General features: G+C 34.7%; 1 protein-coding gene across 1 annotated transcript; it reads left to right on the top strand.

The window, feature by feature from the left end:
• The first annotated feature begins 1580 nt into the window (after window positions 1-1580).
• On the top strand, window positions 1581-25552 carry LOC121418098 (tubulin-specific chaperone E-like). The gene is made up of 14 exons (XM_041611803.1): window positions 1581-1824; window positions 8499-8583; window positions 9292-9474; window positions 11590-11675; window positions 12330-12429; window positions 15968-16070; window positions 17619-17695; window positions 19895-19993; window positions 20537-20666; window positions 22486-22635; window positions 23191-23344; window positions 24254-24382; window positions 24884-24975; window positions 25324-25552. The coding sequence occupies exons 1-14, from the start codon at window positions 1581-1583 to the stop codon at window positions 25414-25416; spliced, it is 1725 nt and encodes a 574-aa protein (XP_041467737.1). The 3' UTR covers window positions 25417-25552.
• Window positions 25553-25937: the final 385 nt, after the last annotated feature.

Consider the following 25937-nt stretch of genomic DNA (forward strand, 5'->3'; position numbering starts at 1 on the left):
GAATCAAAGGCTTTGCTTAGATCTAAAAATAAACTCACAGTATGCAATTTGCTTATTCAAAGAACATCAGATAATTCTGTAAATCAACAAGAGTCATTTCAGTGAATACATTTTCTCTCTAAAACCATACTGGAAAGAATTCAATCTTGCATGTTTCGTTAAAAAGATTTTTAAACGATTATAAATAATTTTCTCAAGAATTTTAGAAAAAAATTAATTGTCCAGATATTGGTCTATAATCACCATGATCACTTAAATCTAACGGTTGTGGTGAATATGATACCTGTAAAAACTAACTATTTATAAGCACATTTAGAAATATCAATATTAAAATCCCCCATAATGTATATGAGTTTATTTTCTTTAAAGCTCCTAAATATGATTTTTCAAATTCATTATACAACTGTCAATTTTGCTCTTTGATTGCCTTTACATGATTCCAACAATAACATTTGTCCCTGATTGAACAATGATTTCGATAAATAACATACATCGTGATCAATATTAAATATATGTATATTATTTCTGATTTTAAAATTTAATGTATTTGAAACCAATATCGCTACTCCTTTATCATCCTTGCGATCGAAGTGTACACTCCTTCTAAGTTAAAAAGCATTGGAGTTTCACAATGAATCCATAATACAGAAAATGAAGAAGATAATGATGGTATAAAATCGGCTATTTGACGAAAAGTTCTTATTTATACTGCGTTCATTAAAATGTAAGAGACTTAATCAAATAAAAGCCTGAAATCAGCTTCAAGATAATATTTACACTCATTCATTCCTTCTTGTAGTTCATAATCTTCAAATTTGTATATGTTATTTTCATGTTTTCTGTCAAAAATACTTTCTAGGTCATGAATATCAATATTTGGAGCAGATTTATGAAATTGAAGAGCATCAATAAATTCATGACTTAAGTAAATTGTGAAATGCTTAATGTAAATCCATTCCCATCGAGAGATGAAGAAAATGAGAAAATATAAGAAGGCATGTAAAAATGCATCATTGAGTTGATTTATAACACAGCCACCCCCCCAAAAAAAAATCAACATAAATCAAGCAGTTATGTTCAGTTCACAAAGAGCACCCCAAACAATTATGGTAAATAACTTCCAGGAACAACAAAATGTTGAAGTTTACTGAGTCAGACTTAAAGCTCACTTTGCTTCTAGTTCTCATTTGTTGAGTGATTCTCCTTGTTCCATGCTATAAATTACCCGCTTACCATCGCCATAATCTCCAAAGACCAAAGTCGAATAACTGTAAATTAACTAACTTTTTTTTTGGGGGGGGGGCGTGGATACTAATTAATTTGTCATGTAACGATCCAGTCCTTTCAATCAAATATTCAACGTTACTGTTTCTTGGATTTTCGTTATTGTTTTTGCCTGTCGTTGCATTGTTTTATAGGGGTGGGTGGTACGGGAATTTGTATTTTCTTTCTTGCAATATGGGGCTAGCTACAATGTAGGCCACAAAAGCAACGACTTAAAACTTTCATTTTGTTTTATTGTTTGACGTTTTTCTTTTTAGTTTTTTTTAAATCAAATCAACTTCATGGTTGGGAACTCTATGGTTAACCAGTTGGAACAGACTAGTAGACTGTTAGTATGCTGGTTTGTCATAATTAGGAAAAAAAAGAGAAAATGTGTTGCTGTTGTTGTTTTTGCTGCTGAGACACCGCACCGGTACCGGGATCTACAAATAGTCGACGAAAAGGTATTTTCCGATATGAAAGTCGAGGTGGGAGATCGAATTTTGAGTGAAGGACAATATGGAACAGTTAGATTTGTTGGCCTCATTCCATCAACGGAAGGTGAATATGCTTTAATTTCCGTCTTTTCTTTAGTCCAGAGAATCGTCAGCGATTTTTTTTATTGAATTTCAAGCGTAAACTCTATGTTAGTCCCACTCGTGTACTTATTTGTAATGTAAGTAGGCCTACCGGTATATGGCAGTGTATCCTATTTTTATTGCCGGACACGTTTATTTCAGTGCTTTAAAAATGACAACTTGAGAAAATACAATCAAGAAAAATTATCACTTGCTATTCCAAATATTCTGAAAATTATGAATATGATGAAATTATTTGATATTTTCCAACCGTTTTCTTTGCACTGCACTTGCCGCATACCCCTTCGCGAAAAACAATTATTTTCGTGCGTGACAAATTACATCATAATTCCGGACGCGAGCATATGGTAAAGATACATGTATTCTTGATTATAATGATGTAAGCAAGAATTGGTATGATTTTTCCTTGATATATCATGTCATTAGTAAATTCTAAGTTTTTGTTTGCTTTTATTCTGAGCAGATCTTTGTAATAAATTTGTGTTTGCTAACTAATAATATCATTTTTTTTTATTGCGCGTTTGATATGGCACTTTCCAGTATTAATGCTCGTTCATATCGTGACCCTCAGCCTCAGTCGATGCACTGTCGATCGTCGATGGCTCTCTATCACGGTAAACCTCCCACGGCCGGGGCCCGGGGTACCGGGTACTAGCCGTCGACGATCTGAGCGGTGGAGCGGACAAGATTGAAATTCGGCAAATCAGGTCCGTATTTCCATCAGAAAATAGACCAATTGGAGGAAATTGGGATCCATTGTTAATGCAAAGCTATGTTATATGATATTTTAACAATTTTCTGTCATTTTAAAGAAAAATAAGGTTTTTTCTAAAAGTTTGATTTTTTTCGCCTTGTTTTTGCAATCTTGTTCTTTGAATTGATCTGTGAAATTGAACTGCGGAAGAAGAAAGAACGAAATTGTTTTCGTACGCAGTAAAATGCGCATCCGGAAATATGATAGTGTCCGGTAATACAATACGTGCCTATACCTTTTTTTTTACTCTTTGAAAAAAAGGAAAAATGGTGGGAATCAATGTCCGCCAGAATGTTCTATTTGAAGCAAGTTTTTCATGTTTTCTCTGTGATACTGAAGCAATAAAATGTCACACAACATGCCTCGCACAACGCAATCATAAGTACATAACCTTGTTCATTGAATGAGTGCTTGCCTGTGGGGAATCTACGGTTACCGGAATCTACAGGGCACACGACTAGCCTGGGGCGTTTTGGGGAGTGAAAGTCATATACTGTACGTATGGTCACTCCCCACTAACGCCTGGTACTCCTACCTATATTTCCCCACATACGGGTACAAAACCAGAAACTTTCGCCCCCAAGAATTCTACTATCCCTCTAAAAGATCTAGCCCTAAAACATGTACATGGGGTCCAACTTCATTTCCAACATTTCTGCGATATTGATTTCATTTTTAAAGAAGAATTCATTAAAAAAACTAGAGATTTGTTATGAAAAGATGGGAAGAGCTTACGACCGTGTTTACGTCGCCATCTTGATTTCTTTGTCTTCCGCTTGGCGACAGCACGCAAATCGCGTGATTTTTGTATTCACTAGAGCACTCAAAAACTCGAATTTTGGGCATATTTTTGTGTACGCCCTCTATTGGTGGAGAGTAATATGGCAAGAAAATTTTCATTTTCTTATCTCTATTTTTAATTAAGAAAAAATAATGCAAAGAATCAAATTTACTTAAGGGCCAAGTTGTATGACGAATAGGTGTAATGGCAACTGACAGTGTAAAAAAATCAAGCATTTGTCCCCCCAAAAAAGAGAAAATAAGCCAAACATTGCCACCCTTATTTTGCCACACATGGAGATATAAGTGAGAACAAGGTAATATCATAACCTTGTTCATTGAATGCGTGGCACAACGCATGTGATTTCATAGTTGACTTTGACGTTTTCATTCATCACACGAATGTGAGGGAATAAAACATGCAAAACCTTTCAATATTTCTCCACTACGTTACTCTTGATCGTATGATTTAAGTTCATTTTAAAAAGGAATTGGAAATTATTTATAAAAGTGTTTTTATCGCTTACCTCCAAATATCAACCAGGAATACTCCGTTCGATCCGTCCTTAGTTATCCTTAATACTGCGGTGGAAATTACGCAAACAACAATCGAAATTCAATTTTTTTCTATCGAATATTCTTGATTCAAGTCGTCAGCGCATAATAGGAAATTGTACCTAAAATCAACAGGTTGCATCTCATATTATAGGTAAAGTACGCCATCTTTTGACAAGATGATGATGAAAGTGGGTTGAACGAGCAAGAAAATAATGCTGATTGCCTAGAATGCAGCTAACAGTACAAGCTGCAGAACTGTAAACAGACCGGCTTGTGAATAGTATCGTGCGCCCTCTTTAGGCAAAAATTGATATCGAAGCTGATCACGAAGCATCTACATGAAGATCGCGAAAAAAATATTTTATTTTATTAAAAAACAGCAAAGAGAAGTCAACAAATGATCCATATGGTTCGGTAAGTGTCATAGCAAAATTAGAATTCTTAGCTATGATGTAAAGTCATAGTTATTTGAGCTAAAAAGGTGTGAAAGATTCACGTGTACCACAACCAGGTGCATATGAATCCTTCACACGCGAGATGATTTGAAACCATGGGTGATAAAATGTAAGAAAAATTATTATTTTTGTGTTGTGTTGATAGTGTTTGACTTTGACAATTTTGTGTTTGACGCAATGATCTCGCTCATGTAACCTTACCTCGCTCATGTAACAATTCGCGATAATGTCTGTGCTTGGTGCTGAATATACGGGCAGCTGCCCTAAGCTCATTACATGTATACAGTGTATGCATCCACTGTGATTCTTCCGGTTTATCCTAGACAAAAAGCTTCGGTCTCTGTTAATGTTGTTCCGCTGAACTCCGTTGGCTCCACTCACCAAATACAGCTCTAGACCGAAGTTCGAGCTCGATCTGTACAGGGGACTCAGTGGCCATATGTTTATGTATTAAGTTTGGATAAAACAAGGAAGTGAAGTTGCGCGACAGCCAAAGTAAGTCACTGTTTTTTCCCCTTTTAAGTTTACTTTTCCCTGTTTTGATGCATTTCAGGCCAAAACAGAATAACAATCTTTATTTTGGTACAGCTCTTCAAATATATTTTTATGAAATAAAGACAAAAATCGATGAGCCCTGTCGGGGGGATTCTGCATTGTTACCCCCTAATAATAATAAGACTTATATCACGCCAAATCCACTCTGTAGAGTGCTCAAGGAGCTTTTCAGGAAATTCTAATAAAAGAAATTAAGAAGAATTGAAGAGAAATGTTTTAAGGAATGTTTGAAAGTTTCAGAGGTCAAGCACTGTTTGATGTTTTCAGAGAGGCTATTCAATAACTTATGGTGGCTGCACGATAGTGAGCCGTCTGTGAATGAGGAGAAATTAAAAAAAATAAAAATGTTGAAAAATTCCTCGAAACAGACGGCTGCTAGCTGTCTAGGTTTATCCAAGCTATGGATTCATGATGATATCAACTTAGGTATGTTACCTGTTAATGTTTGGACCTCATTGGTGCTAGGAGTGTATGTTACCAAAAAAAATGGCCAAATTTCCAGTTAGCACACAGAGTCTCAAGATTACTGAGTGAGATGTTTTTTTCAAGTCTAGACAGCTGCCATAAACATTCAACTACTTAAAAACAATGATGTCATGAGGAATAACCTTTTCTTGCACTGCTAACACAATACAAAGCAATGCCCCCACAGTCTGCCTGTAATTATAGGCAACACAATCATTGCCTCATTCAGAATGCATCTAGAGTGCGCTTTTGTAACATACCTAATCAATGGTATGAATTTTGCATGAATACTCACAAAACAGACCTATACCTGTTGGCGACGAATAGAAATTGTGTTTATTTAAAGGTCAAGTCAACCCCAGAAAAATTTTGATTTGAATAAATAGAGAAAAATCAAACTAGCATAACGCTGAAGATTTCATCAAAATCGGATGTAAAATAAGAAATTTATGACATTTTAAAGTCTCACTTGTTTTTCACAAAACAGTGATGTGCACAACTAAGTGAAGTGCAAATGAGACAATTCATGATGTCCCTCACTCACTATTTCTTTTGTTTTTTATTGTTTGAATTATACAATATTTCATTTTTTACAGATTTGACAATAAGGACCAACTTGACTGAACCATATAGCATTAAACAATGCTAATTCCACATGTTCAGGGAGGAATTAATATCTTTTTCACTTGACAATGAAGGGAAAATTAGAATATTTCATATTTCATGTAATAAACTTCAAAAAGAAATAGTGAGTGGATGACATCAGTTTCCTCATTTGCATACTGACCAGAATGTGCATATGATAACTGTTTTGTAAAGTTAAGCAAAAATTCAAAATGTCATAATTTTCTTATTTTACATCGGATTTTGATGAAACTCTCAGTGTTATGCTCGTTTGATTTTTCTCCTTTTATTCAAATCACCTTTTTAGTGGGGTGGACTTGTCCTTTAAGTAATTCAACACCATCACATGACATGAGAACGGACTCGGAGAAACAAATTGTTTGCCGATAGGAACTCAGCTTTATTGTCTTTTCGACCATATTGCATGCGAAGTGGATGCGCGTTGCATTATGTCGCCCACAAGAGATTTCTATTAGGGGAGGGGGTGGATGATCTGGCATTGCATCCCGTTATGAATTAAAAGGAAACGGACACGAAACAAGAATTAATGAGAGTGCTTGAAAAACAAGAGCTTTTTTATATTTCAAACAGAGAAAATGAGAGAAGGATGTTTAGAAAAAGAAAAAAAAAATAAGATCGAAATGCAAATTGTAGCAGCATATTTTTCCCCGCATCATTGCTGGTTGATCGAGAGAAGATTCGAACAAGAGACAGGAAAAAGAAATAAAAAATAAGTGTGGATGAAATACAAATTTGGTTACCCAAGCAATAATAATACAATTGTTCTCTTCTCAATTATTTCTATATCCAAATCTAGTCGATGTTGTTCATACATGTATGAAATTAATATTTTCCCCTCAAATTAAAAAATTTAAAAATCACTCTCTCACTGTTGGCTCAGTTGGTAGAGCATCCGTCTCACAACCGGGAGGTCGGGGGTTCAATTCCTGGTCGTTTCAGACCAAAAGATATTAAAAGATGGGAGTTGCTGCTACCCTGTTTGGCGTTCAATAATTAAAGGTATAGAGCCTTGTCAATCTAGCCCTGCACAGCGGCTTCCGGGCCCACGATCAATTGGGCAAAACAAATTTTCGGAGTATTTCATTTCTGGTGTCTATTTGTATTCCGAACAATAAAATATGGATTTTAAGATTTTTAAAAAGATTTTTAAGATTTTAAAATTCAATAAAAAATTACATTTTTGTAAATGCACCATTCAATTCATGGATAAAAAAATGTAAATCTTTGACTTATCAACTGCAGATATGGCCTAAAATCATTGCTTCCTTGACTTGACGAAGTTCTGCATTACTGCAAAAGCAATAGATGGCGCTCCAACACTAAAGCTTGCATGCTAGCTGCACTTGTAGAAATTTGTGTGACAAATCCATGCAGCAAGAAGATTTTTTTCTCTGGGATTTTTCTTATTTTTGGTTTGGAATAGCAATAGTAGGCAACTTCAAAAGTTAACGCCCTACTCGTCAATAACAGGTATGATTTTAGCTGTCAGTTACACTAGCAGCTCTAGTCATGAATACCACTTGGATGAAAGAAGCCACTTTTTTTGACCTGCGTTCACCCTGCCTACTGAATGTGTTTGTGAAAACATTCAGAGAACGGGAGGGTGGGGATGAAGAGAGAGAGAGAGAGAGAATCGGGCTAGGAGTGAGTTGAGTTGGTGTACCATTATTATATATGGTAAGAAAATGGTAAAGAGATGGACAGAAATAAAGACAATTAGAGATGAAGGCAAGAGAAAGTATTGATTATTCGATCATGATAATTATAATAATTAATAATCATAATAAAGACGATAAGATCATTTAGTTCTTTGTAAATTAGACAGCTCAATGCAGTGAACCTAATATCACAATCAGTACATGACTTTCAATAATATTGTTCCAATGTCTCATTGGTAATCATCCATGCATAAATCCTTTTTCTTCCTTTGTCTCATGCTAAGACAACAGTCAAACAAATTCATTTAATAAAATAATTAAAATACAAGCACTATTTCAAATGAACATCACTTTTTTTTCTGAAGCATGTTTATTGGTTTTAGTGTTATGTGAAAGAGCAGGAAATGGAATTTTTGAATATGTTGATTTTAAAGGAAATTTCAGATACCGCCTGCCAAACAAGTTACATATACAGTAATCATTAAAATCATTTTTCAATCTATTTTTTTTCTTTAGTTTTTGGGTAATAAAATTCAAAAAAACAAGTGGGGATATGACATCAGTTTGCTCATTGAATGTTCATAAAGACATGCATAGAATGCAAATCTTTAAAATGTTATAACTTTGTTATTCCTTGTCCGATTGTGATGAAATTTCATGTTGTGTTCGTCTCATTTTTCTTCATCTGTTCAAATCATACTATATTCAACCTGGAGTATCGCTTTAATTTTGGTTTCATTTCATATTACTTTGTTTTGATACACAGGTATTTGGCTAGGTGTTGAATGGGATAACCCTGAGAGAGGAAAACATGACGGCAGTCATAATGGCACTCAATATTTCCAGTGCAGGTATTGTATAGACTTTTTTACATGTAAATAATCATTTTGCACAAGAGGTCATATCACAAGTTTTACAGGTTTAAATGGGACTGAGACATATATTATTCCCCCTTCCCCCACAACATTGGAGCTAAAAGGCCATAAAAGTTAAAGATATTTGTTTACTTAGGAAATAGTGATTTTTAAAGCTGGTGTATTAAAAGAAAATCTTATTGAAATATCATAGTCATGAGTTTAATACTAGTGTGTGTGTGCAAAACTCATTCTATCGGGATAGTACTGAAAGATATCATTCATTTTATTCCAAAATTGCAAGCCCAAGTGTGCTTTGTGGAATCATTTTTAACAATACTTTAGTGGTACACATTGTTTCACAGGGAGATGTAAACAAAAACATGGCATTTTCAAAAACTCCTTTACCACTGAGTTTGAACATATTCTATTGAGTCATGAACCTAGGCAGGCCCTTTTGTTCTCATCAGGGGAGAAGTGTTTTATCAACATTATTGTCTAACATTTTGTCAGATCTGACCACTTTCCTTGATTTTGATTGGCTGATAAGCAGTGTTACTATAGTGAGTGTCGTATAAAATGGGATTTGTCAGATAAAACGTCTGACAAGCCTGTCATGAAATTCTCCCCTGGTATACAGAGGGTTCGGAATGTAACTATCAAATTAACATCTTCATTTTCATCTTTGATACCATAACTATCCAGCTCACCAACCAGTGGTTCGTTCTTACGCCCAAAGAAAGCCGACTTTGGCATTCAATTCCTGGATGCCGTTTCCTCCCGTTACATTCCAGAGAACATCGAAACGGCAGATTTTGAAGACTCCTTGGCTGTCAGCTGTAAAGCTGTGGAGATGGTGGGTGCTGAAAAGATAGCCAGAACACAGAGGTAAGTTACATTATAATGGGTGTAGGCCGGGACAGTGACTGGGGAATTGCAGGGAATGATGGTCCCTCTGTCTATTTTATCATTCAAGTGATTAAAAAGAAAAGAAGAAACAAGGGGAAATAGGAAGAAATGAGGGTATTTAGGAGAGTGATAGGTCATAAAATGCATTTCACAAGGGGTTTTTTTTATTCCATTTTTGTCTCGCCTGCATAGCAGAGTGAGACTATAGGCGCCGCTTTTCGGACGGCGACGGCGGCGTCAACATCAAATCTTAACCTAAGGTTAAGTTTTTGAAATGACATCATAACTTAGAAAGTATATGGACCTAGTTCATGAAACTTGGCCATAAGGTTAATCACGTATTACTGAACATCCTATTAGAGTTTCATGTCACATGACCAAGGTCAAAGGTCATTTAGGGTCGATGAACTTAGACCATGTTGGGGGAATCAACATCAAAATCTTAACCCGAGGTTAAGTTTTTGAAATGCCATCATAACTTAGAAAATATATGGACCTAGTTCATTAAACTTGGACATAAGGTTAATCAAGTATCACCAAACATCCTTCATGAGTTTCACGTCACATGACCAAGGTCAAAGGTCATTTAGGGTCAATGAACTTTGGCAGATTTGGGGTATCTGTTGAATTACAATCAAAACTTTGGATGTATGTTGGTCTAGTTCATAAAACTTGGACATAATCAAGTATCACTGAACATCCTGTGCGCATTTTAGGTCACCTGACTAAGGTCAAAGGTCAATGAACTTTGGCCATAATGGGGGTATCTGTTGAATTACCATCATAACTTTGCAAGTTTATTGATCTGACTTTTGAAACTTGGACATAAGAGTAATCAAGTATCACTGAATATCCTGATCAAGGTCAAAGGTCATGTGAGATCAATGAACTTTGGCCTCATTGGGGGTATTTGTTGAATTACCATCCTATCTCTGTAAGTGTATTGGTCTAATTCATAAAACGTGGAAATAAGAGTAACCAAGTATCACTGAACATCTTTTGTGAGTTATAGTAGTTTTCAAAGTCAGCACTGCTGCTATGTTGAATCACGTGATGCAGGTGAGACGGCCAGAGGCTTCCACTTGTTTAATCAAAATCAGGCTTTTGTTTCCTGTTAATTTTTAAAGCACATCTATCTTTTTTTGTGGCATTTATCCGAAAATACATTTTTGGGGAAACACATGTCTGTACGCAACCTCAATTCCAAACCTGTTTAAATGACGATGTGATTATTATTATTATTATTACTTGTTATTTGTACTGCGCTTTCCCATTAGGCCCAAAGCGCTTACAATGAATAAGATGTAATATTCTAAGAACTACAAAGTATTAAAGAGATGAGTTTTTATTAACTTTTTGAAGATTGCTAATGATGGAGACTGTCTAATTATTAGTGGCAGGTTGTTCCAGGATTTTGAGGCCGACACCGTAAAAGTTTTGTCACCAGCTAATGTACGAGTTAATGAATATGTGAGGCGAAGGTGATCACTGGCCGATCTAAGAGCTCTAGTTGGTCTATATAGATTAAGGCAGTTACCTAAATACTGTGGAGCCTGTTTATTCAGTGTTTTGTAGACAATCACCAGTAATTTGAACGTAATTCTCTGTTTAAAAGGAAGCCAGTGAAGAGAAACAAGATTACAAAACATGTTTCAAGATTGATCGAGATCGCAACTCTTCCTCTTCAAGGTCAATGAAGCAGGTGCCTTTATTTTAAAATTCAGGACTCACTAAAAGTATAATTTCTGATGAGCAATTCAAAATGTTTATTCTGCCTGTTCCGTACTTTCCCAATTCTTCTTTGAGGAAATTTTGTCAAAGCCACACCAACTCCAAAAGCTGTAAGGTTACTTCCAATGGCACACCATCAATCGGTGTGGATTCAGTTTCATTGGTGAATTGACCTTTAGACACTTCTGCTCCCTGGGTTAGATATTCAACAATGAATTTAAATATTGATGATGTCTGCAACAAGCTATGTACTCTTAGACATTCATTTCACATGATCTTTTGATTTATGTATAAGTTTTAAGGTCTTTATTCATCTTTACTTATACATTTCTCTTGTTTTTTTTGTTTAATTATTTATTGTAGTTCCTTTGAAAACCTGAAGTCTGTTGCCTTACATGAGATGAGAATCAGCAGAGCTGGAGATGAGAAGGTTGCTGAAAGATTACCAAGTATCCTTTTATGTCACTGTAAAAGTGTTTGACTCTCAAACAAAATAATTATTGAGAATTATATTTGCTTATATCCAAAGTCTCAGAGCATCCTTCAGTAAATGCAGCATAATAACCCTGGCTTAAGCCGAGCAACTGTTACGCCATCAAGTGTTTCAAGCGTTAAATTTCTGCTAGCTATCCATTTACTTCTTCTGGGTTGAGTGCAGCACAATGTGGATCAATTTCCTGCCAAAGGAAATTACACCATGGCTGGCATTTGAACCCATGACCCTCTGTCTGAAGACTAATCCACTTGGCTACAATACTCCACCCATTGTTTTATTAATTTCAACATTTACAATACAGTTCCTTTTCCTGTTTTTCTTTTATAAAAAGTAGAAAACAGTGTCATTTATATAAAACTAACTGTCAATCGGGAAGCCAAAGCCAGTCTAATTAGGGTTAAAGTAGTAAAAAATAATAATACAATATAACCCCCCCCCAAAAAAAAAAACCAACAACTAAAATTTAGAAATTAAATAGTAAAATATAGCTCATCCTTATTCTCCTAATTAATATCGATATTACAAAGAAAATAGATGAATCTTATGATGCTGTTTTCAGTAATATTTTCTCTTCAATCTTAGACTTTCTTGACCTAATTTAATTCAGACATAAAAGAATTAGATGTATCAAAAAACCTTCTACCTTCTTGGGAGGAGCTGTCTAAAATCACTGCAAGCATGCAAAAACTAAAAATATTAAATGTTAGGTAAGTACAATAACGTCAACATTCCTTTTTATTCACTAGATTTAATAACATAGCTGTTATAGATATATATATTGTATCAAGACTTCATTTAAATTATGGCATTATTAACTTTGAAGGTTGAGGCCACGTGTGAACTGTGCATACATGTACTGTGCAATATAAATCAAACTTCAGCTCTCAAGTCCTTTAACCCTAATTCTCCCAGGGGGGCAATTTTCGCGATATATCCGCTGCGCAAAATTTTTTGACCTCGCCGCTCACTGACTTTTTACTTTCAAGTCTCGCGCAAATTTTGAGACCAATTTTGTGACACCCGTGTACGCGGTTACAACATTACGCAACATTACGTAAGTGCATGTCAGACCAAAAATTGCTCATAAACATGATTTCGTGTACAAATCCAATGCAAATTGTGTATTTAGCCAAAATTCATAAATGTATCATTATTTCTACTTTTACTGATTAAACTTAATTAATTTTGCCTTGTTTATGATAAGAATGAAGTCTGGAACGATTTCCATTGAAAAAACAATAAAAGACAAAAAGTAAAAAACATAGAAATAGATAAGAAATAAAAAAAAACAATAAAATACATAAGAAATCGGTCTTAGTACCAGAATTTTTTTCATTCACAATTGTTAGGAATGCTATCAAGAATATTTTCACCAAAAAATAGCATTCTAGGAGCTTTATTTAGTGAATCAGAGCCCCCCCCCCCCGGAATGACAAGAATCAAAATACCCCTGGATATTTAGGGTAAAAATGCTCTTGAATGTAGAAACCTTGTATGTCATCTTTGGATTAGGGAGCTTTGTTTTTATGCGTCTGTCCAATGTCATATTTGTCCATCACGTTTTTGTCCTCATGAGAACCTTGTGCATATTGTGCAGATGATCTGATTATTTTCTTTATCTGTTCCCCAGTAGTGTTTTTGTGCATCATTATCTGCGCATATTTTAGTTTGAGCACTGAGATCACAATGAATGAGCAGATTATTAATCAGCTGTAAGGTTTCAGGCAAGTTTTCCTGTGATCTACACTATAAATGAAATAAATAATTGAAAATTCCTCATGAACATGATGACTGAAGTAACTATACCTTGTCGCTATTATGCCTGGGACAGGTGGGTCAAGTTGCCCCACGAGATTTCTCATTGCCTCTACTTTTCTGCTGTCCAAGGCCACCACATTGAATCTGGATTAAAACCCTTTTAAGGACTTCACATAATCCTTAACATGACGGATGACCATATTCTGTCATCTGTCTTTTCCTTTCCTCTCAATATCCACACAATTTTGTTCATTTCGTTTCCCATTTTATATTTTTCTTCATCCAACTTTATCACAAATCCTTTTCCAACTACCAGTTTGAGGGATCAACTTCAAATTTTGTATCAAGTATGCATACGAGGATGACAGTGATCTGAGTATGATATTGGGCAAAACTATTGGTCACACAGGTTTATTTATTATTTATTGAATGGTTTATTTATTTCAAATATTCACTGAAAATAGTAGCCAAAGGCTGAATTACATTCAGTTTACAAATGGTATAAACAGACATATAAAAAATATACAACTTAGAATAAAATAGGCAAATATCAAATTGAAATTATTCTACAAAATAATTATACATAAATATGAAAGTAATTGAAATACCCAGCATATGAGAAGGAAGCCTCAGAGGTAGAATAAAGCACATGTATAATGAGAACATGTTAGAACGCAAGACAAAATTAAATAAGAGGAAAGGAGGGAGACAGGAACAAAGTTAAAGAGATTGGGTATTTAACAAAGATGGAAAAAAAATTATCGGAAATAGTAATTATAATGCAACCAATTTTAATGTAGAAAGAAACCATGGAACAAGTTAGTTGGTGTGAAAGTGGAAAAATGAAAGAATGAGATCAGTATAAGTTTGAGTAAAGTTGGACAAACGAGGAAGTCATTTGAATGTTGAGAACACTAATGCGATGGGGATCCTCCCACAGGCAGTGCAAACAAGTTCTGTGATGTAACACACCTACAACTTTCTTCTTTGTACACTAAAAACATAGTAAAAAACCCCTCTTTTTTTGCTCATTCTATTTATAGGACAAACTCACAAACAATTCATCCTTGTGAAACCTGCATTACATGTCTTTTCATTAAAAAGATTTTATTGTAGAGTAGATAAAAGAGAAAATTTAGGTGAAATATGTACTAAAGTAATGGGGAAGTTATATATTTCTGATCTTGGTTGCATCGACAATGGGAGGATCTGAATATCATTAGCGTTCTCGACATTCAAATACTTATAACTTTATTATTGATTGTCCAATTTTACTATTGATATTTTAGTCAATATTCAAATTCTTATTATTCATTCAATTTTTCTCCAACTTTCATCAATCTGTTTCTTTTATTTTATTTTTCTTCATACGATGTCAACTATTTCAAGGGTTTCATTCTCCTTTAATAATTTCAGGAGTTATTTGTGTGAATATTTCTGATCAGGCAATAGTGGAGGCACAAACATTAACCGTGGATTGTTCTCTAAATTTTCATTTTGATGCCCCCATTATTATTATTCTTTTCTTACTGAGCACCTTGCCTTCTTCTTATACAACCTATATCACATGAATAAACAAGTGAATATTTGTGATCAGGCAATAGTGGAAGCAACCGTGGATTGTTCTCTAAATTTTCATTTTGATGCCCCCATTACTATTTTCTTCTTACTGAGCACCTTGCCTTCTTATACAACCTATATCAAATGAAATCATGGAGTGTGTGGACTCTTTGACCAATGAGAGTGCAGTATTCTTGTTTTCAAGCTGCTTTATTAACTTAGCCAATGAAATGTGTGATCTTGACTTGATTTAACCGATTCTTGTTTTGAAACATATACCATTTTAAAGCATAGATACTGAGCTAATATCATGATCTAAAATCATTCAGGCTCAAACAGAAGTAAAGAGTAAAATAACAACTTTTGTCAGGTGAAAATAATTATTTTGTAGAATGTTTTAGATAAAAAGTTTCGCCCTTCTCACAAGACATGAAAGAATGATTCTTATTCTGAAAATGATACCAAAAATATTAAAATGTGATATATATATATATATATATATATATATATATATATATTTAGAGCAGCAATGACCAAATTAAAAGAGGTGTTTTGGTCCACACCCAGCTCATTAAATATGCAAAACCTTTCTGGTCATGAAATCACGGGGATAAATGAAACTATTTTTGAGGACCTGCCGACTGACTGTTTATGAGTTTTGAGTTGTGCAGTTATATATTTTCTCCTTCTTTTATTATAAAAAACACTTTTATAAATCCAGTTATTATTTTGTAATAGATTTTCCCAACATCAATTGTTCTACTTTTAATCTCCTTCTCATGAATCTTGTTCTCTCATTAATACTATTTTTCTCTTTCTTGGCTGTCTATCTATCACTATCTGTTGATCTGCCCCACTGTTCACTATCCTCATCAGCATCAAAATTGTGTGTAAATATTTAATTATTTGTTTTTGTCTTCCTTTCAGTGAAAACAGATTTGTTCTACCTACCAGTCCATCTAATCTTTGTTCTGCCTTTTATGCATTAGAAGAACTTTTTCTCAACAGATGTAATATCACATGGAAAGAGGTGAGATGATGAGTAAGAATTTTTCATCAATATGTCATATCATATGGAAAAAGATAAGGTGACTATTAATAGCATTTCCCCAATATAGATGTAATCTCACATGGAAAAAAATAAGATGATTATTAAGAGCTTTTCCCCAATATAGATGTAATTTCACATGGAAAATAGTAAGATGATTATTAACAGCTTTTCCCCAATATAGATAAAATTTAACATGGAAAAAGATTAGATGATTATTAAAAGCATTTGCCAATATAGATGTAATTTCACATGGAAAAAGATAAGATGATTAACAGCTTTTCCCAAATATAGATGTAATTTCACATGGAAAAAGATAAGATGAAAATAGCTTTTCTTCAATATAGATGTAATCTGACGTGGGAAATTATAAGGTGATTATTAATATCCTTTTCTCTATATCACTCAGAAAAGCAGGAAGTTAAGTAATATAAAACTTGTCAATATGATATATAGATGCAATATCACATGGAAAGAAATATCACCATTATTGGGAATTTCACCTCAATTTTGATGGAATACACATGGAAAGAGATAAGGTGATTATTATGAGCTTTGCCTCGATATAGATTCAATATATCTTCTCTTGGACAGAGGAAAGATGATTATTATTAAAGAACTTTCTTCAATTTTGATGTAATACACATGGAAAGAAATAAGAGGATTATAACAACTTTTCCTCATAATGGATCTAATATCACATGGAAAGAGTAAAACAGTAAACAAATAGCAAATAGGCATGAGTGTAAAGGTGCAAGATTTCGCATGAGGTGGAAGAAAGATACTCTATTCAACGAGGCGTTAGCCAAGTTTCTTTCACCGAATGCGAAATGTCGCACCGTTGCACAAATATATTCGCTATTTGTGTTGTACAACGCCTTGGAAGTTAATGAAAATATGAACAATAATGAGTTTTTTCCTATGTAAATCTATGGAAATAAGAAAGGGAAATCCTTCAAACGCGCATCTAATCTGCAGCAGCGATGCGCATTTCATCCAGTAAGCCCGACTCTACGTATTGCACCTGCATTTACTAAGCGCATGCAATGCAATGAATCATATTTTCAAGAAGGCGTTGTACAGTGTTGATTGTTGTATAAGCAACCCCTGTAATGCAAAGTTGATGTTCTTTAGTAGGCAGAATATATGAGAATAGAAACTCAATGTTATGTTTTTTATAAATGCAACATCCAACACATTCTACAAGCTCTATGGAAATGGACTGAATTTTTCACGATTTATAATCGAAGGGGTTGTCTGTGCACAATTCTATTATATGAGCTCTAATAAAACAAGTGTTTTTGTGCTAAATGTTTTTTTTTTACAGTTAAATGTCTGTAATGCATGGATCCACTGTGTTATAAATTTAGCGAAATTTGAGAAAATACAAACTTCCTGCAATATATAGTGTATACAAATTTGTTATACAGTATGTTCAGATGAAACATGTATCACTGAATTATCATGTATAAAGAAAGCTTACTAAATATTTAAATCCCACTTATTTTGTTAAAATATTTCATGTTATAGTTGCTGATGTCTTCAACTATGTGGCCAAAACTGAAGAAACTTCATGCATGCTACAACAGAATAGCAAATCTTGACAAGTAAGAATGATTTTGATTATTCAAATCAATTCAACAAAACATTTATTTTCTTACATTTTTCACAAAATATAATTTTTGTCTCACCTGCCTAGCAGAGTGAGACAAAAGGCGCCGCTTTTCCGACGGCTGCGGCGTCAACATCAAATCTTAACCTGAGGTTAAGTTTTGGAAATGAAATCATAACTTAGAAAGTATATGGATTTATTCATGAAACTTGGCCATAAGGTTAATCAAGTATTACTGAACATCCTATTAGAGTTTCATGTCACATGACCAAGGTCAAAGGTCATTTAGGGTCAATGAACTTAGACCATGTTGGGGGAATCAACATCAAAATCTTAACCTGAGGTTAAGTTTTTGAAATGTCATCATAACTTAGAAAATATATGGACCTAGCTCATTAACTCTTCATGCGTTCACCTGTAAACCCCCTGTGTGTTGCATTATTTTAGGGTCTCATTCACATTCGTGCCATGAGTCACAGACTCCTTACAATAAACTTGGCCATGGTATTGCATTACGAAAATTTCCCGTTTGATTCTCGACCGCACTTCGGACTGCAAACTGTGGTCGGATACCCCGTTTTTCGTTTGGAAACTCTCAAACAACATTTCCAATCCCGATAAACCCATCTTGGCCAGGTAATCCCCTTGTCTCAATTTCACCACCACGGGCCAGCCAAACGAGCGTTGAGCCAAGGACGAAATGATAAACAACAGCTGTGCTATTACGTAAGACTTGTCTGCCTGTAGAAGGATCTTCGGAATGAAATTATTGTATTCGATATTAATCACGTTTTCAAAGGCATATTACATTCAGACATCCAATACTAGTCCATTTTCAATTTCGAACGAAGAAAATCGACCTCGAAATAAGGAAAGTAAGCGAATAAAAATGACGGCATGTTTTGCAGAAACCGAGCTCAGCGCTGCGCATGCATCCCGTCGTGTGTGGCCCCCTACTGTGACTGTATATGCCGGGCTCTTGCGTTATCTTCGGACCGACGTCAAGAAACAGGTGTTTTGAAACTTAAATTTCTTGCTTGGGGCATGTTAGGGTTTGTCGTATTTGGAGAAGAGAATTGATGAGAAGGGAAACCAGGGTATAGTGATCTCAAATGGAAGTTTTTCGTCATGTTGTTTGTGAGGAGGGTTTTATTGATGTTATCCTCTCCCTTTTTAATGAACTTCCTGGCTATGATCAGGATGTATTGATTTTTTTGGAAAACTCAAGGATTCTGTAATGTGTAAACTGTGATAATCCGTTGAATGCTAAACTAATGTCGCACGCACCATCGATCGATCGGTACACATATACATAGCTAGGCACGCTCCGGGGCATGCAATTGTTTGAAAAACAATGGGACAGGGGACGTCTATGGGAAATGTGTGGTTGTGCAAAAATGCGAAAGAAACACGCCTACGGATGTGCAATAATGCGAACGCAACGCATGAAGAGTTAAACTTGGACATAAGGTCAATCATGTATCACCAAACATCCTGCATGAGTTTCATGTCACATGACCAAGGTCAAAGGTCATTTAGGGTCAATGAACTTTGGCCGATTTGGGGTATCTGTTGAATTACAATCAAAACTTTAAAAGTTTTTGGATCTGATTCATGAAACTTGGACATAATAGTAATCAAGTATCACTGAATGGCCAGAGGCATTCCACTTGTCATAAAAATATAAATATATAACTTTTGTTAACAGAAGAAGGCATAGTTCCATGAAAGCAAAAGCTTGTAATAGGATACACCTGTAACACAAATACATACAAATACGCATATACATATATATTAATAGCCATTGGTTGTCCTGTTTTGCTAAATCAATGGTGATTAATTTATCAGTAGTGAAAATAAAGTCATGGATGTTTTGTTGATTTTATTTCAGTTTACATTCAATACATTATGACGTAGAGCTATTCCATCAATGTTCGTCGTCCTATACTTGGCTTTCATGAATTAATTTGTGTTTCTAGTTCAAATAAAAAATTGTACTTGTAAATTATCATGATTTGAGTGGTTTATTAAAGCGAAATAAGATGAACGAAAATATGGATCAGAAATAAAAATTGGTTGTTTGATGTATGGAATTGCCAAAACATTGCACATCTTCATCTGATTAATATTTTTTTCTCTGACTCACCCCCCCCCATCTTTATTCTTTCTGTCTCTCTATACTTACACCATACAGACCATCAGAAGGCACGTTTGATCACCTTGAGTTATTGAATGTGGAGGGGAATCAGATTGAGACATGGGAAGGAGTCTTACAGCTCGGCCATTTACCAAGGTAAACCTCGTTTACTACCACAGGTCATGGTGGAAGAGCCATGGTGTAGTGGTTCTGACTCTCGCCTTGTAAACAGAGGGTCGTGTGTTCGAATCCCACCGCGGCCTAGCTTCCTTTGGCAAGGCATTAATCCACACTTTACCACTCTCAACCCAGGTGCTAAATGGGTACCCATTAGGATGCGAAAGATATTGTATGTTTAATTTTGCCAGCGCCATAATGTGGCTGCGACGAATGCAAGGAATGCTCCCCAGGGAGTGGAAATTGTGCACTTTTCATGCTTGATTGAAATGAATCCAATGACCGGGGTAATAGTATGGTGTAACGCGCTTTTTATCAAGGGTGTATCTTATAATATTTTCATGAAGCCATGCATGACTTTAGTTAAATATAAACTCAGTTTCAGGCTATTATTATCATTATTATCATCATCCCAAGGGTGTATTTTATAACAGTTTTCATGAAGCCATGCATGACTTTAGTTAAATATAAACTCAGTTTCATCTAAGTTTGAACATATATCTTGGTCCTGTACATTTGCAGGTTGGAAGGCCTGATACTGAACAACAACAACATTCCAAATATAATCTTTGAGGATGCCTCATTAGATGAGAAAACAGAGTACTTTAGGAGTCTGAAGTCACTTTCTCTTCACAATAATAAAATAAGTGAGGTAAGACAGCAGTGATTCGTTTGGAATTTGGATTTTGCTTCTCGCAGGTGCCAAATTCAAATCCAATTGTTAAACTGTATTTGACATGTTTACTTTTTTCATTATTATGTTGTGTGGTAGAATACCAAGGTTCTGATATTGTAGATCCTTTTTGCCCCCAAACTCATCTAAGTTGGGATGCTGGATACATGTGTTTAGACAGGTCACCAACCAATTGCTGTAAGGTTAATTATTGCACCATGATATCTTGTTTTTAATGTTTTTAAACTGAAAGAAGCTAGCAATTGAAATGTATATGTACTTCAGAAAATGCAGGAGAGCAATGCTGTTTTTGTTGTTGAAATGATAAATAAAAATGTGGGATTTTCGTCTCACCTGCAGAGCAGAGTGAGACCATAGGCGCCGCTTTTCCGACGGCGGCGTCAACATCGAAATCTTAACCTGAGGTTAAGTTTTTGAAATGACATCATAACTTAGAAAGTATATGGACCTAGTTCATGAAACTTGGCCATAAGGTTAATCAAGTATTACTGACCATCCTATTAGAGTTTCATGTCACATGACCAAGGTCAAAGGTCATTTAGGGTCAATGAACTTAGACCATGTTGGAGGAATCAACATCGAAATCTTAACCTGAGGTTAAGCTTTTGAAATGTCATCATAAGTTATTTATTTTCTTACATTTTTCACAAAACATAATTTTTGTCTCACCTGCATAGCAGAGTGAGACTATAGGCGCCGCTTTTCCGACGGCGGCGGCGTCAACATCAAATCTTAACCTGAGGTTAAGTTTTTGAAATGACATCATAACTTAGAAAGTATATGGACCTAGTTGATGAAACTTGGACATAAGGTTAATCAATTATCACTGAACATCCTGCGGGAGTTTTATGTCACATGACCAAGGTCAAAGGTCATTTAGGGTCAATGACCTTTGGCCGAATTGGGGGTATCTGTTGAATTCTCATTATAACTTTGAAAGTTTATGGATCTGATTCATGAAACATGGACATAATAGTAATCAAGCATCACTGAACATTTTGTGCAAGTTTCAGGTCTCATGATTAAGGTCAAAGGTCATTTAGGGTCAATGAACTTTGGCCGGATTGGGGGTATCTGTTGAATTCTCATTATAACTTTGAAAGTTTATGGATCTGATTCATGAAACATGGACATAATAGTAATCAAGCATCACTGAACATCCTGTGTGCATTTCAGGTCACATGACCAAGGTCAAAGGTCAATGAACTTTGGCTGAATTGGGTGTATCTGTTGAATTACCATCATAACTTTGAAAGTTTATGGATCTGATTCATGAATCTTGGACATAAGAGTAATCAAGTATCACTGAACATCCTGTGCGAGTTCAAGTCACATGATCAAGGTCAAAGGTCATGTAAGGTCAATGAACTTTGGCCATGTTGGGTTTTTTTGTTGAATAACCATCATATCTCTGTAAGTTTATTGGTCTAGTTCATAAAAAGTGGACATAAAGAGTAACCATGTATCACTGAACATCTTGTGCGAGTTAGAGTAGTTTTCAAAGTCAGCACTGCTGCTATATTGAACCGCGTGATGCAGGTGAGACGGCCAGAGGCATTCCACTTGTTAGTTTTTACATTGCTTTAGAATTAATTATGCTTTACTTCAATTTTCTTAAACTGATCTGAAGCTATTTTGGATCCCAATGACTAATAAAAAAAAGAATATTGTGCAGTTTCCTTTATTTCATGAAAACTTGTACCTACTTGCTTCTAACACTGGCCTTCGGTCTGACATTGTATATTAAATGGATTTTGTCTCTCTTATTTCTGTTCAGTGGAATAGTGTGAATGAATTGAGGAAACTGCAGTGCTTGGATGAATTGAATATGAAAAGAAATCCCCTGGTGCAGAACGAGAAAGCATCCACTGTTAGAGGTCTCATGATTGCCAAGCTGCCTTCACTGTTTCACTGCAACCACAGTGCTGTGAGTAGGAGTTAACAAGTTTTTGATTGATGTTGTTTCTGGCATTACACTCTTAGCTATCCAATAAAAATAGATATTCAGTAAAAAGGTACATAATCTGCCCAACATGCTCACAAAACAAATATTCATTTTCAATCTTAAACATGTGGTAACAGTCACAAAGTAGGATTTAAAAGAATAAAACAAAATAATATCCCAAGTGTCTGTATTTAGACTGTGTGTATAGTATGAACTAAAATTATCTTGCAATTGATTCTATTTATAGAAAAACAGTCATTTTTCTTTAATTGGCAATTGTATGGCTCTCTGTCGGTTGACAGATCTTTTTACAAGCAACGATAATACACGTGCCAATGTATGCTTTTCAGTAATTTCTATTTTAGTCTTCTTGGTTTTTCCGCCTAGTTTTCATTATTTCACATTTGGTTTGCTTAGATTGGATTCAGTCGGAAATCGCTAGGTTTAGGTATGAAAACAAGCTTGTTCTTTAATATAGAGTTTAAAATTATTGCTCCCTGTGACTACTTGACTCGTGCGATAATTCTTTCATCTTAGGTATCAGAGGCTGAGAGGAAAGGTTCAGAAATTGACTACATGAAGAAATACCATGAAGATTGGTTGAAGAGTGGAGGAGGAAAGGACCAACCTGGCTCAAACCTTCAAGCAGATTTCATCAGAAATCATCCCACATATACATCTATCATCAAGAGTAAGACAAAATATATCATACACATTGAAAGGTTTCCTTGCAATGTATCATCTAGGATGCCAAAATGTTATTTCCAAATTGATTGTAAATATGCATGAAAATGTATTTTCATGTTGAGAAGTTAATTTCTCAAGACTAAATTAAAATGTTAGCAAAAAGACATTCTTGTTTCATTTTGTCTGTAAGGCATGAAGAAAAAAATGAAATCTTTTAAATCATATGTGAGTCCTTTATTTATTCTATTTTCTTTTTTATTTTCTTTAAAGAAACATTTTTTTTTCAAGAATACTAATAAATGCTATAAAACTTGAAATGGCTATTTGATTACAAATCAATTTAAAAAGAATGTTGCAATATTTAACAATAATAGGTTACATTTATTGATTTTGGTTTTATTATAATTAGCATTTGATCATATTTTCCATTTTTGTACTAAAGTCATGTCATTTATTCATTCCATCTCCAGCTATGATACAGACGAAGTCTGTATTAGAGATGGAGATGAAATCACAAACTGACTGATATTTGAATAATGAACTAATTGTAACTAAATGTATTCTGCTTTATTTAAATAACATATGAACTCTCACAAGAAAGGTGTACTTTTTGTATCATGCTGTATATGTTTATATCAGTGTCGAAGCTTTAATGGTACTCCATGTATTATTTTGTGGACATGTGTGTGGTTCTTAAAGGACCACCCAAACTGTATGAGGGATGGAGTATACTGTATAAAGTATGTACTGTATGCATCTGTAATCTGTCCAATGTAAAATGAAGTTCCTTGACACATTGTCTACTGGGACTGGGTGATCCCTGTACAAAGCCTATTGGAATCACATAACTCAGTAGCCAAAGGGTTAATCAATTATGATTATATTTAATGCAATGCAATTTGATTAATGACAGAGTATGGAGCCCCAGATGTGAGTGATGACTCACAAGCAAAGCCTGGTGCATTGAAATCTTCTCTGCTAGAACTCATTTTAAGCTGCCCTCAACACGCAACCAAGAAATCTATCAAGAAAAAACTACCAGGTATGTTCATGTTCACTGTGGATGCCAACAGGAGCATTTCATGAAAGGTTTGTCAGTGACTTTCAATGACAGCTAATGCAAATCCTTGTATCTGATTGGCTTAGAGCAAATTAATCGGTGAAAATCTCTGACATTTTTGTGGTGAAACGCTTCCCTGAAATGGTGTATGTGAGGAAATACAACAAATTTGTTACCGAAACTTTGAAAGCAACTATACTTTTGAAAATGATTCAATATATGACTGATTATGGCTGAACTATTACATTACATCTTATTCTGTATTTAATTTTGTTTTTTGTTTCTTAGCCAATCACCTTCTGTGGAAAAGCAATAATATAGTTGGAAATGATTTGATTTACATGTCGGATTTATCATTACATTACATGTCTGATTTATCATTATCTTTCATTCTGTATCCAAATTTGGTTTTACTTCATAGCCAATCACTTTCTGTGGCATAAGGATGAATTTCCTCTATAAGAATCTGTCTATTTTTTTCAGTTACCATGGATATCAGAAAAGTCAAGGGAATGATTCAGAAACTCTTCAAAGTAGATGTTGCTGACCAGAAGCTTTCTTATCTCAGTCCAAAGGTATGATACTTGGTGATAATGTACTCAAATTATGATAGCTTGAGCAGTTTGTGAAGTGAAATAAGAATTGAGAAAAAATGAAATTGGATGAACAAGAAATTTAATTATATATCATGAAACTGCCTTCTGTGTCTTTTTCATGTTAGAGCCTTAATTCTAATCTTTTGATATTCTCAGAATTCATTTGTTAATATGAATGTTGTTATTGTCATAAGTAATCTTATTTGAAAGGGTTGGTTGTTTTTTACTTAGCCATTGAAGTCGATGATATCAGGAGATAATAAAGCAACTTGTAACTGTGAGTGAGATTCAATGTGTATGTATTTCTTGTGTTTTTTGTTTGTACAGTTACCTGATCAGGAGATTCCTCTAGATAATGACCTGAGACAACTGGGATTCTTTGGTGTTGAATCTGGAAACACAATAATGATCAGATGGTGAAATCAGATGGATACTGGAAGGAGATGGTCCCTGTACGAGCTGACTGGGTATACAGTCATTCTGAATGCAGTGTGATTTCTGTTCATATTTGTAGTGCCATCTTGGACATACTAGTAAATTCAACCTAGTATCAGAGCTAGTGGGCGATTCCATACGTGTCGTACGGGACATTTAGAGAACATTTGACAGTTTTTGACAAGAAAAAACAAAAAATATTCCACTAACTATAGGTGGTCATCAGCTACTACCAGAGTGTAAGAAAAACAAAGACTTAACATGACTTGAATTCACATCCTGTATAATACAGATTAAAAATAGTAATGTGTCGTACGGACGCAGAAAAGGTGGCTTTTTTAGAAACCTCAAGTTTGTACTCAAAAGTCTGTGAGTTGGGCAGATAAATTTCATAGAAACTGAACTCAAATTGACACTCAATTACCTAAGAACAAACACATTTATAAAAGAAAGCAAAATAAACATGCATGAATAAATAAAGCAAATTATAATTTTCGAGAACATTG

Source organism: Lytechinus variegatus, chromosome 7 (genome assembly GCF_018143015.1).
Source record: "Lytechinus variegatus isolate NC3 chromosome 7, Lvar_3.0, whole genome shotgun sequence".
Taxonomy (NCBI): domain Eukaryota; kingdom Metazoa; phylum Echinodermata; class Echinoidea; order Temnopleuroida; family Toxopneustidae; genus Lytechinus; species Lytechinus variegatus.